Source organism: Melanotaenia boesemani, chromosome 9 (assembly GCF_017639745.1).
Source record: "Melanotaenia boesemani isolate fMelBoe1 chromosome 9, fMelBoe1.pri, whole genome shotgun sequence".
In the NCBI taxonomy this organism is placed as follows: Eukaryota; Metazoa; Chordata; class Actinopteri; order Atheriniformes; family Melanotaeniidae; genus Melanotaenia; species Melanotaenia boesemani.
In genome coordinates, this window is record NC_055690.1 from 27,602,724 (window position 1) to 27,615,616 (window position 12,893).

At 37.4% G+C, this 12,893-nt stretch overlaps 3 protein-coding genes across 3 annotated transcripts; 2 read left to right on the top strand and 1 right to left on the bottom strand.

The window, feature by feature from the left end:
- The first annotated feature begins 1 nt into the window (after position 1).
- On the top strand, positions 2-3,017 carry LOC121645532 (lebercilin-like protein). The gene is made up of 9 exons (XM_041994022.1): positions 2-49; positions 484-634; positions 782-1,038; positions 1,223-1,465; positions 1,550-1,687; positions 1,940-2,018; positions 2,086-2,195; positions 2,333-2,435; positions 2,557-3,017. Exons 2-9 carry the CDS (start codon positions 496-498, stop codon positions 3,015-3,017), a joined length of 1,530 nt encoding a protein of 509 aa, XP_041849956.1. The 5' UTR covers positions 2-49; positions 484-495.
- Positions 3,018-3,092: 75 nt separating this feature from the next.
- On the bottom strand, positions 3,093-6,017 carry get1 (guided entry of tail-anchored proteins factor 1). The gene is made up of 5 exons (XM_041995499.1): positions 5,871-6,017; positions 5,223-5,388; positions 4,417-4,484; positions 4,043-4,157; positions 3,093-3,392 (listed from the first exon to the last, which is right to left on the bottom strand). Exons 1-5 carry the CDS (start codon positions 5,976-5,978, stop codon positions 3,319-3,321), a joined length of 531 nt encoding a protein of 176 aa, XP_041851433.1. The 5' UTR covers positions 5,979-6,017; the 3' UTR covers positions 3,093-3,318.
- Positions 6,018-6,483: 466 nt separating this feature from the next.
- si:ch73-281n10.2 (uncharacterized protein LOC561719 homolog) lies at positions 6,484-9,683 on the top strand. The gene is made up of 6 exons (XM_041995500.1): positions 6,484-6,676; positions 7,702-7,731; positions 8,557-8,586; positions 8,682-8,720; positions 8,814-8,933; positions 9,015-9,683. The coding sequence occupies exons 1-6, from the start codon at positions 6,662-6,664 to the stop codon at positions 9,078-9,080; spliced, it is 300 nt and encodes a 99-aa protein (XP_041851434.1). The 5' UTR covers positions 6,484-6,661; the 3' UTR covers positions 9,081-9,683.
- Positions 9,684-12,893: the final 3,210 nt, after the last annotated feature.

Consider the following 12,893-nt stretch of genomic DNA (forward strand, 5'->3'; position numbering starts at 1 on the left):
AGCCAGTGTACCTGCCAGGAGCAGGTGCCGCGGACGCAAGCACACGCATGTGCAGGCAGATTACCAACTTATTTATTTATTTATTTAACCTATTTTAAACAAAAGACATTTGTTAAGAGTTAACGTACTTGAACACAATGAGAGCTTCTTTTTTTAACCCCAGAAGTCCATTAAAATGTGGAAGATGCTTCCCGCGAATAAAAAAAAAATTGGAAACATACAATCAGACGCAGAAGTAGATGTTTAGTGGAATTAAATAACACTTTGTGCGATTGTTAAAAATATTTTTCTCGTTTACATTATATTTTTCTTAAAGCTGGGTACCATGGTAACCGTATTTTTACAAAAAATAAATACAAATAAAATCACGGTCAGAGCGTCAACCTGTAGGTTAGCTTTTTATTTTATCCGGGAGCAAAAACTACTTCTTTATCGACATTACTTCTCAACTTTTTTCCAGAAGTTGGTCCTCGTTTCTTTCAGAAGAAAGACGCCATGTGTGAGAGGCAGCGAGCTGATAGTGGGGACACTGCCAGCTGCAGCACGGACACCTCTAGATGGTCCATTCCCTCCAGACAAGAAAAATGGCCATCCCTCGAGTCTCCAGGATCGCAGAAATCTGGATTTAAAAAAGGTATTTTCTTTCTTTATTGATTTATTTCTTTAGCCTGCTAACGGAATTGTGTAGTTACATGTGTAGGCCCTACCTGTTTATGTTAACATTTTAGATGTTTTTTCACAGTGCCATGACCATTTTTCCCCTTCTTCTTCTACTCTGTAGATCAAGCCAGAAGGGGCAACATGCAGAAGTTAAATCATCATAAACTGAAGTTGTCTCAAGTTAAGACCATGCATGTTTCAAAGCCAAGGGTCCAGTCTGCCAGCATGCACTTAATCAGAGCGCTTAGGAGTGAGGTGTGGGATCTGCAGCAGCAGCTGAGTGAAGCCATGAGTGAGAACAAGCTGCTAAAGCAAGTTCAACATCGCCACACGATGGCTCTGCAGCACTTCCAGTACTCAGAGGGCAGCATTGGACAGGTTGGGTGTTCATGGCCCCTGATGCTCTGATCTATTGACGTCAAGATCAAATAACTGCTTCCTGTTTTCTCCAACTAATGGAAAAGCTTTCATTTTTATTAGAAATTTTCATCCTTGAATCTAATCTCATGGAATTAGTAACATCAAAATCATGCTTACATTATGTTGTTTTGCTTGCTGCCAGATTTTAGCCAAACACAACAGTGAGACCAGGGCCCATCAGAAGTTGCTCCGTGAAACCCGAATTTGTCGTGACAGCCTAATTAAACAGCTACAGGCCACAGAAAACAAGCTGTTTAACACGAAGGCCGCTCTCCAGCACCTGCAGCAACTCAGCCAGGACCAGAACCTCCTGGAGAGGGAGGAGCTCACCCTGAGGCTGGCCAAGGCCACTGCAGGGCTGGAGGACAAGGACAGGAGGATACAGGTGGGAAGGAATTTTAAAAAAAATAACTCATAAGTTATGGATCATATAAAACTAATGTTTGATTACATTTTGCCTGTATCCCAGGACATGGAGAGGAATCTAGAGTTGTGTCAAGCCTCGTTCAAACGGCAAATAGTCACTGAACAAAGGAAAGTCAAAGAGGCGAGAAACATGTCTTTTTATCTACAAGACCATGTCCATCAGCTCACCACAGAAAGCAAGGTAAGTTGGAAAAAAGTGAAGGAAGTGTAAGCAGATCAATACTGTGTTTGAAGGTGTAATTCCTTCTTACTGGAAACCAATAATGCTGTTGTTGAAATTATGGCCTTAAAAATGATAATTTCATTTTTAAGGCCATAATTTCAACATGTGTTAAAGCTTTATTGGTGAAAAAGAACATCTCTTGGCTAGTATGTCATGGATATATTAAAATATCAGCTCCCAGCAACTAATACTTCATTTTGCTTGGTCCAGGAGAGGGAAAAAGAAATGGACAAACATAAAATTTACTCCCACAGATTCCTTAAAGGATCGAGCAACAAAGGTATAAAAGGTAAATTATTTCCAACACAGTGAAGCCATATCTAATATTTATATAAGGTATGTGTTATATTGTCTAGGAAGAAAAAACAAGATGGTTCAGACAGATGAACTGGTAAATATTGCAACAAATACGTCAAGTCTGCAGGAGACTGAAAGTGAAGATATGGTTCACCAACAAGGGAACTGGGTATTTCTTTCAAATATATGTCCAGCTGATTTATGCAGACTGCTTTTAAGATAAAGATATCAAGATATCTGCAGGTTTTATTCATGTAAACAATCAGACATTTAAGTCTCATGCTGATAGTCTGTACATCATTTCAGCCTTGTAACAATCAAAAGCAGGAGTCCTTGGGTACAGAAAATCCAGAGAAAAAGGTTTCTTCCAGAAAGATGAAACTCAAAGAGGATACTGAGATGTGTTCAGGTGAGTTCTTTCATTCACCATAAACAGCTGAGCTAAACTGTTTCTAGACAACACTGAATGATGGCAAACAGCATAATTAAACTTTAAGATATTTTAATAATGAAGACGTATGTTTTTTCAGGTCCCTCAGTGCTTATCAAGAAATACACAAGTAAGAATAATTATTTAGAAGAGAGCCTAGAAAGGACCCCAAAACACCAAATTCAACATTTGTTTACAAAAAGAGAAGTATCAGAATCTCTGCTGAATTTAAAGCAGCAAATAACACATGAAGCCAGTATTTCAGAGAAGTCTCTCAAAGCAACGGAAGAAAAGAAAAAGAAATGCAAGCTCCCAAAAATAAGACACAGCTACACATTCAAACAGTCTGTTGAGAACCTGCATAATGGATTACCTGCCTACAGCAATGCTGACATGCGTCTACCTGACATCACCAAGGACACGATTACAGCAGAGAGCCTCAGCCGTGGAATTCAGGACCTCTGTCTGCTAGGTGGCAAATTCAGGAAAGGCGAAGGAAATAAATCTCATGAGTCGAAGGAAAGTTCTACAGACAAGCAGACTCATGAGCAGTTCAAATGAAGCCACTGATTTGAACAATTAAACATTATTTACTGCAAACGCAAACCTTTTGATTTACTAAAATAAAAATAAAAACACATTTTTTGTCTCTTTTTATTAAAAAGAAATGTCAACTTATGTCATTACAACACCCACATGCATAATTTAACTCAAAATCATTTAATAAAAACATTCAAGTCTAAACTACAATAAATTAACACTGCAAATGGAGACAGAAAAAATGCTCTGCATTTTTACATTCTGATCAGCAGATGGAGCTTTTATATCCCAAAAAGTATGAGCACAATGCTGCAGCACGTCCCTAGCTGAAAGCATTCAGCCCCAGTGTGACTACTTTGTTGCAAACCACCAGCCAGCATGTGATTCCTACTCCACCTGAAAGGAAAGACCAGCATTGTCAGTAATTTGGTGAAAGTGTTAAGAGTTTAACAGCAGTGCATAGACTAAATGCATTTGTTTTTTTATATATTTGGAACAAAACTTGCAGTAAAAGTCTTGAACCACCCCCATTTCCTTTGTATATTGTCAGGGGAAAAAAAGGTGCAGAAATTTATTGAAATGTATGGAAAAATGAAATACTAAAAGATAATATCAAACACAGGCTCTTTGATAAGTTGTCTGTAATGTGTAGACACAACACTGGTTCATTTCCTGATTTAGATACCTGTTTTATGTTTACATGATTCATAGGTCACATACATTGCTCTGAAAATAGCCAGATACATGAATTATACTGATATGAAATAAAGCAGCAAATGTGCAAGAAAACAAATAAACTATTGCATAAAAAATGAGGGGGGGTGCAGGATTTCTGCACAGTACTACACGTGCAACTATATTGATTTTATTATTCTACAGATCAAACAATTTTCTGGATCAACCATTAATTCCATGAGGAATAGCTAGGTCTTATTGCCCAGTTACCAAGTCATGCACTCTTTTCAATGCTATGTTTAATACTTTAGCTAAACTACTATGTAGACATTCTTTAAATTGATGATTTTCCATGACATGAGACCGATTACCTGCTACTCCTGTTGGAAAAGCCACAAGGCGCTCCACGGGAGCAATCCATCTACTGGGAACCACAGTGACTGGATCAGAGTAATACTTCCATATCAATGAAATCATCAGAGCAGCCTGAGGAAAAACAGAAGGATACATGAACTTAGGATACAAGTCCCTTTTAATAACAACGTGCAGATTATTATGATGCCTTAATGTGTCCTTTCTAAGAACCTATTTCCTAATCAGAATGAAGCTCCTTCAAAGCATCTCTAGAGATTTAGAAACATACTGATGACCCATGCTTCAATTATACTCTTTACAGCTAAGGTCTTTTAGTTACAGAACAATCAACCCAAAGATTATTGTGATTCTCTTTACAATCTCCACATACCTGAAGGATATAAAAGACAATGTTCACAACCCATTTCATTTTGGCTTGTTGAGCAGTTCTTGATTTGACTGCAAAGGAAAAAAAATACCCATGAAATCTGACAATGACTTTTGATGCAATTAAAGCATTTTCATATAATAAATCTGAAGTGCCTGTTCCACTTTTTTCAGATTGAACTAATGTTTTCATTACTGAAAACATCATAAATGTTGGCAATGATCCCAGTGTTCCACAAACTCATAGAAGATATCACAAAAGATTATTTGGAATGTAATGAGTGCATCTAAAAAAGTACAATTACAAAAAAGTAAGTACACCCTTTGTTTATTTTATATAGTTCATATAAATGCCTTCATTCAAACACCAGCAAACACCAGTCTGTTTGTAAAACAATTCTGAGGTTGTGGATGAAGGACAGAAACAGGTAGCAGCTGTTCCCAGCCAACACTTTAACCCTCTAGCCACTTCCTGCAGTTGCTGTTTTTATGCAAGAATCTGCTTGAACAAACCTACACAGCTGTGGAAGACATAGCATTTACCTTTTTGCAGTCAGTGATAGTGTATCAAGATATTTGTGCTTTATTTCAAAGCTGTGGCTGTAAATTTGCAATCTAAAATAATAGAACACAACCTTCATGAAGTTCATGCTTATATTTAGTCTATGGTTGTTCATTTATACTAATTTGTTATGTTGCTATATGAACAACAGGTGGACTACTCTGTTGTTAGCTTCTCGAAGGTAGTTTGCTACTAGAGCTTAAATAGAGGATACCTCTTGAATTGACTAACTTGACTTTGTATCTCACCGTGTGTTTTAAGCTTGTCTGTTGTTTTGTTAATTTTACGCTCCAATCTAGCGTATCTGGCAAACTCATCCATCATGCTGATAGAGGATTGCTCCTTTTTCATCTCCTGGATTTCAGCCCTCATCTCACTTTCTTGCACGGCGTCTTTCTGCACCATCTTCGATAGCTTAAACGGGGGAAGAAAAAAGAAAAAGCCCATCTAAGCACAGTCTGTAACTTGACAACAGGGGCTCTTGGGAGACAATAAGAGGGGATACTGAATAGAGCTTCATTATAGAAAGCTATCATTAGCATATAAGCTTAGCTTTAAAACTGCTAACAATCCACAAACGTACTAAGGGGTTACTTATTTTTGATGGGTGATGGAGGACAAAATGTTTTTCACTTTTGTGCGTAATAATTACATCGGGTTGTCACGAAAACCCCACCCTCTAACTGTAGGTGAACGCTGGTTTAGGCTAGCAGGCTCACGTTACCCATATCATTGCTTAAGTTAGGTTAGGGGAAGCTAATGAACACCGCTTTCTAAACATACTCATGCTGTTAGCTTAGGGGAAGCTAATAAACACCGCTTTCTAGGCAATGAAAAATCATTTATAACCCCTTTTGTTGGGAACTTCACATATGGAAGAAATAACCTCTACTTACATAAGAGGAAATGGAAGGGAGAAGTGCTTTCATTAGATTGCACAGAAAAACCGAGCCCAACACTAACAACCACGCATAACCGGTCGCCATGTTTTCCCTGTAGCTCATCACTCAGTCAGCTTCCTTGTTGCAGCTGTGGAGCTACTGGACATCTCAGAATTATGTGATTAAAAACGTGAAAATTAATGAAATAACACGAAGCTGGGTTTTAAAAAATGAAGAAGAAAACAACAACAAATCTAAGCACTTTAATTATGATGGCTTATGCTGGAATTGTATGCTTTTTGCAACTTATGAATGTTTGATGTTTTTGATGACATTCTATGACTGGTAGTTCAAAGTATTTTAAAAACTTAAACTGGAGAAGTAACTTGTTCAATAAAAACTGTAGGGAATTCTCCACTTCCACTGCAAATACACACCCTTCGAGCAACATCAGCCCATGGTTAAAGAGAGAGAGTTGGCTATGATTGGCACACTGTCCTGCCCACACAGGTAAGATGTTATGTTTCAAAAATATGCTGCCTTGACCTCAAAGCCAATCACTGGAAGTAAGGGGCGGGGATTTACTCTTCCTGGTAGGTTGGTAGGATAAGGGATAAAATATACCAAGAGAGGGATCCAATCCGGTTTGAGCTTGTACTGGTACTGGTCGGACGTTTGTGTTATTTTACACTGTTCTGGAGGTATAGTAGGCAGAGGTGTTCGGCTGACCCACATTTCTTATAGTTTTCTGAACAGTAAACGAGGTTGCGTCACTTCTTTACCTCCGTCGCAGTATTTAAGCAACAATGGGAAGAAAAAAAGTAAGTTGAAATGTGTGCATTATGTAGGATATGATTAATAATATATAATATTTATCCGAAGAATATGTTTAAAGTTCAGGCAAAAGTGGTTACACCGTGTGTTTTAACGCTATACAAGCTGCAGTGTAAAAAAAAGCCAATGTGGACGTGCATGCATGGAGTCCACGTTTGATGTCCTCAGATCTGTCGTGTTGATACGGGAAGTGGCGCCTTTTTACTCAGTGCAGGGCAGCATGCTTTCTCAAAGAACAAGTTTTCCAGTTATTCAGTTTTGCTTGGTTCAGCTCTATGCCTGTTCATCAACTAAAATGTATAAAGCTGTGTCCAGAAAGTATTCACGGTGTGCTGTTATCAAACAAAGGGGTGTAACCGACGTCGAGGTAGTGGTTGCAGCCTAAAGCAATTTCGCCCTTTTTTTGCCGCTCGATATTTGCGCCTGTCGTGTGTTATTGGTGTTAGTATAAAACGTAAGATATGCCGTTTTGTTGCGTGATTTGTACAGCCCGCATCGCTGGATCTTGACCTCTGACTGTGTTTACTGTTAAGATGGTGCGTGTCACTCTTGAGGTGTTCAGTCCCTTTTCTGTAGGATCATCATGGCAGCTGTCTCCTGGAAAGCACAGCGACACAGCTGGTCGTTTTAGTGTTAACTGGAGCTCGTGCCGTCACGTTGCTTGAGTTTTCATTTGTTTATCTAAATAAGTACATTCCTATTGTACAGAGCACGTGAAGGTGGGGCGACTCTTCTCTTCCCTACAGCACGTTTAGCCTACCTGAGAAAACGTGTATCTCCATGTATGCATAAAAATGTTTGATAGAAATAAACCAAACATTGTCCGAATCTTCTCGGGACATTTTAGAAGCTCACAGCACCCTTCAATACAAAGCATAGATATTACATAATTTTTTGTGACTTCAGGGGTGGGAAAGGTGCCCATCCCCCTCCTTACACACCCACTTTAGCTCACTCCTGAATAGTTTATGGCTTGTTTATTTATTTCTTCTTTCTTTCTATTTTTCCACAGTCCTCCACTGATGCAGATGCAAGTGCAGAGGTTAGTATCCAGGTGTAGACAAGCAAAGTGACCCAAACACCCATTGATGTCCTAGTGGACATTTTGTTCTTCATTGTGTGATGACAAAGAGACGGTCTTGATTGATACAAAATGTAAAGTTTTTTTTTACAGTTGAACACAAATAAATTTTATACCTGCAAATGATTCATAAAGTTTAAAATAAATGTTTTTCAGTTAGTTTTAATCTTCAGGCAATAATTCAGTTTGGGAAGCTCCTTACCCTCTAGAGGGCGCAAGTGAGTGCACTACCACAAAGAACATTGTGTTTACCTGCATAGCTCATACTTTAGATGTTATTTGGTGAGTTTACAACATGTCTGCTGCAAAGCTAGAACCCCCCTCCTCTGCTCCAAAACATCGGTACAAAGTGCATATTGAGTATGGACGTGTAGCATACGCATTTACACAAGCTTTCCTAGTAAGTGTGTATTGTTTAGAAAAATAAGTGTATAGCCAAGTTATCGAAGTTTCAGTTTTGGTTTCATGGACTTAAATTGCTAAATATTTCCTCAGGCAAGAATTTTCTGTTTGTTTTTTTTGGTCCCTTTTGAAAATGTGTTGTTTTTCAATAAAAAAGAGATACCAAATGTCGTATTTATATTGGTTTAATTGGGTTTTTTTGGGGGGCATTTGTATTTATCTAATAAGTTTTTTATTACATTATATTACCACAGTTCTGTCAACTTTTATAATGAAATAATTTTGTTAAAGTTTTAAAAGAGTTATACTCTCTTAAATATTGCAGCCCCTCATCCTTAATACTTGCCTTAATAATTAACACCAAATTTTTTTATTTCTCTTCAGCCAAGACGAAAGTCTCAAAGATTGTCAGAAGTAAGTTGGACAAAGCTCCTAACAATTTAATGAATATCTACTCTCTGCTTTGCAAGTTGTTGATGCATTAATTGTATTGCACGTTTACATTATAGAAAGAGACACAGCCAAAACCACAGCCAGAGAAGACTAAGGTAAGAAAGAAAATGCTGTATTCAGTTGATATAGTTATTGATTTTCTGCTTGACATGTTTGGTGCATTTAAAATTTGGTTTGTTACACACTAGGCAACTCCAAAAGCCAAAAAGGTGAAAGAGGCAACAAAGGCCAAGGGAGAGGAGAAAAAGGAACAACCTCAGGCAGAGAAAGAAGTTCCTGCAGAAAACGGAGAAGCCAAACCTGAAGAGGTACTTTGTTTGGCCCTTAATTGTTGTTTGCACTTTAACTGGACTAAGCGATTAAATGAAGTTTTCTCCATCTTCCATCAGGCCACACCAACAGAGGACGATAAAAAAGAAGACAAGGCTGAAGATGAGGAGAAAGCGGCTGAGTAGTACAGCCAGTGGTCCCTTTACTTCCTTTTGTTGTAAAATGCAGAGAATATTTTTATCCACTATTTTCTTAAAACAACAGTGTTTTAGGGATGTGATTGCATTTTTTTTTTATATATTACAATTTCCATTGACTTTTTATGGTTTCTGTGAAGAGAAAAATTTCTTCTCACTGTGTTGTGATTATTTTAGTTTTTTTTTTCTCCCTGATGTGATCATGTCATTATCAGGAATAGGGAGTTAAGCTGAGGGATTTTGTCATCTGTACTGTTTTAAATGAAACATCAAAATACTGTTTAATAGATGAAACAATTTGAAAGTTTCAGCATTGTGTTCTGTGTTCACAATGCTGCTTTTCCTCATTCTCACGTGCAGAGAAGGGGTTTGCTTTTCATTTCATGGTACATTTTAGACCAATTAAAATGATTTGTGCTCTTCGCTTTGCTCTAAACAAAATGCATTACAGAGTAAATCATAATTGTCATGGTTTATCCTGCTCAGATATGTGTGGTTTAGGGTTTTCTTTACAAATGTACAGTTTCCTCTTTCTCGTTCTTTTGTTATGAATGGTATGAAATGCCAATTAAAGTGGGGGATTTGTTTATATTTTTCTCTGTCCTTCATATGTGGAATAACTAAATTTAGATGATGGATTATCAATTTGGCACTTAATATTTTATTGTCCCAGTCAACTAGAATTGGAAAAGATTGTTGCAGAAATGTGTTTAATTTTCCCATGAATTATTATATTAGGGACACTTGATATTTAAGTTAAAACCTGGTTAGATTGGTAGGGGTACAAAGATGACCGGGTTTTCTTATATGATCAAATAAATACAGCAAGTATTCATTTAGGAATAAACCCTTCGCAAACTTGACAGTCTTAAATCTGGACTTTGTCACAGGGACATTTTTTTAAATGGCCCACATAGAACGTGTGATATTTTACAGTATATAACAAAAGAAGCCAATATTAGTGTTCAGGAAAGCAGGGCATTTGCACAAATTAAAACTGTTGGCTTCCTTTCTCCAGTTGCTAGTCATGGTTCCAGTATTGCATTTTGGCTGCACCATGTTGACTAATAATTTGTACTTTGTTGACACAAAATATGGAACTATGCTGAATTCAGTTTGAGTACAAGTGTATCAACTGGCAACAAACATTTAAACCAGAGGAAATAAGGCTGCAAGTAAATTAATTTCTTTTAAATCTTTTTACTACTACATTTAATTCTAGAAAAGTTTTTATATGTAGTTTTAGCATTGGGACCACATATTACAGTTCATGGTTCTGAAATAAAGGTACAAACATTTGATTATGTATCAAAATAAGAAAATTAGATTTTTTTTTTTTTTTTTTTAGTTTCAAGAATTAAATAGAAATATTCAGATATAATTTTGTATTAGGTTCTATTGGTGTTTGTGGTACTTTTTAAGGGGGAGGGTTTACCAAGTGGATAGTTTTTTTTTTGTTTTTTTTTTGTGGCATAAATTAAGAAATCTTCAAGTAATTTTGGCCCCTAATAAAAGCAGGATATTTTTGGTTTAGGAGTACACACACACACCTCTTCCATCTCTTTCTGCTGGAGAATTGGGCTAATGAGGACATCTTATTTTTTATTGCTTGTATTTATTGTTTGTTTCAGTTAAGGACGTACAGTATATCCAAGATATAAGTGGCAATGTAACAGGACTCTTCCCTCGCTGTCGTACTGGTCTGAGTTATTCATAACCAATCAGACATATTGATAGGCAAGGCAAGGCAGTTTATTTGTATAGCACATTTCATGTACAGGACAATTCAAAGTGCTTTACATAAAACAAAGACATTACAGATATTTAGAATAGTAAAAGGCATCAACACATGATCACAATAAAATAATAAATTACATTAAAATGATTAAAAGCAAGATAAGTTAAAAAAGTTACCGTGCAGATTTCATGCATAGGCGCATGAGAAAAGAAATGTTTTCAACCTGGATTTAAAAATGTCTACATTTGGGGAAAGTTTAATCTCCACTGGCAGTTTGTTCCATTTGTTTGCAGCATAACAGCTAAATGCTGCTTCTCCATGTTTAGTCTGGACTCTGGTCTGGACTAGTTGACCAGAGTCTTTGGATCTAAGAGCTCTGCTAGGTTTATATTCTCTGAACATATCACAGATGTATTCTGGGCCTAAACCATTCTGGGATTTGTAAACAAGCAGAAGGGTTTTAAAAGCTATTCTGTGACTGACTGGAAGCCAGTTTAAAGATTTCAAAACTGGTGTGATGTGTTCAGATCTCTTAGTCCTGGTTAAAACTCTAGCAGCAGCATTTTGGATGAGCTGCAGATGTTTAATGCTCTTTTTAGGAAGTCCTGTTAAAAGACCATTACAGTAATCCAGTCTACTGGAGATGAATGCATGGATGAGTTTCTCCTGGTCTTTCTGGGAGACTAAACTTTTAATTCTGTTGATGTTTCTGAGCTGGTAAAAAGCTGTCTTAGTGACAGCTTTGATGTGGCTGCTGAAAGTCAGATCTGACTCTATCAACACTCCCAGGTTACAAACTTGGTTGGTGATTTTAAGAGCCCGAGTCTCCAGGTGTTTACCAATGCTGACCCTCTTCTCTTTGCTACCAAACAGAATAATCTCAGTTTTGTCTTCATTTAATTGTAGGAAATTCTCCCTCATCCAGGTGTTTATTTGCTCCAGACATTGACACATTAAGTCTATTGGACTGCAGTCATCTGGTGACAGAGACACATAAAGTTGTGTATCATCTGCATAACTTTGATAACTAATGCTATAGTTCTGTAATATTTTACCCAAAGGGAGCATATACAAGTTGAACAGAAGAAGTCCAAGGACTGACCCCTGGGGGACTCCACAAATCATGGCCACTTGCTCGGATTCATAGCTGCCGATCCTAACAAAATAACTCCGGCCTTCTAAATAGGACCTGAACCAGTTAAGGACCGCTCCAGAAAGTCCAACCCAGTTTTCCAGCCTGTGCAACAGGATTCTGTGATCTACAGTATCAAACGCAGCACTGAGATCCAACAGAACCAGGACTGATACTTGACCAGAATCGGTATTCAACCTAATGTCATTTAACACTTTGACCAGAGCTGTTTCAGTGCTGTGATGAGGTCGGAAGCCGGACTGAAATTTATCAAGATTTCCACTTTCATTTAAAAAGTCATGAAGCTGGTGAAATACAACTTTTTCAATAATCTTGGAAATAAAAGAGAGGTTAGAGACAGGTCTATAGTTGTTCATTATAGAGGCGTCTTGAGTCCTTTTCTTTAGGAGTGGCTTAATAGCAGCTATCTTTAGTGACTTGGGAAAAATGCCTGATGCCAGCGAGCTGTTAACTTTAAGTAGAAGATCACTTTCTACTGAGGTAAAAACTGTTTTTAAAAAGTCGGATGGTATCATGTCCAGAGTGCATGTTGTTGATTTCAAATGCCAAACTGTTTCTTGTAGGACTTTTAAATTCACCATTTTAAATTGTGACATGACAGCAGAATTGTTTCTGGGTTTTAGACACAGACTAATTTTCTTGTTTGACTGTGTGGAATTAATATTTTGCCTAATTGTTTTGATTTTTTGGCTAAAAAAGTTTGCAAATTGGTTGCATTTCTCAGTGGAAAGGAGCTCTGGGCTTATCTGTATAGGAGGATTAGTAAGTTTTTCAATCATAGCAAACAGAGTGCGAGAATTGTTGTTGATAAAGCGAATTGATGGCCTTTATCAATGACGTCATGTGCAGAACTCACGACCTTGGTGATTAAAAAAAAGGGGGCGGACGCATCATCACTGCATTCTAAGTA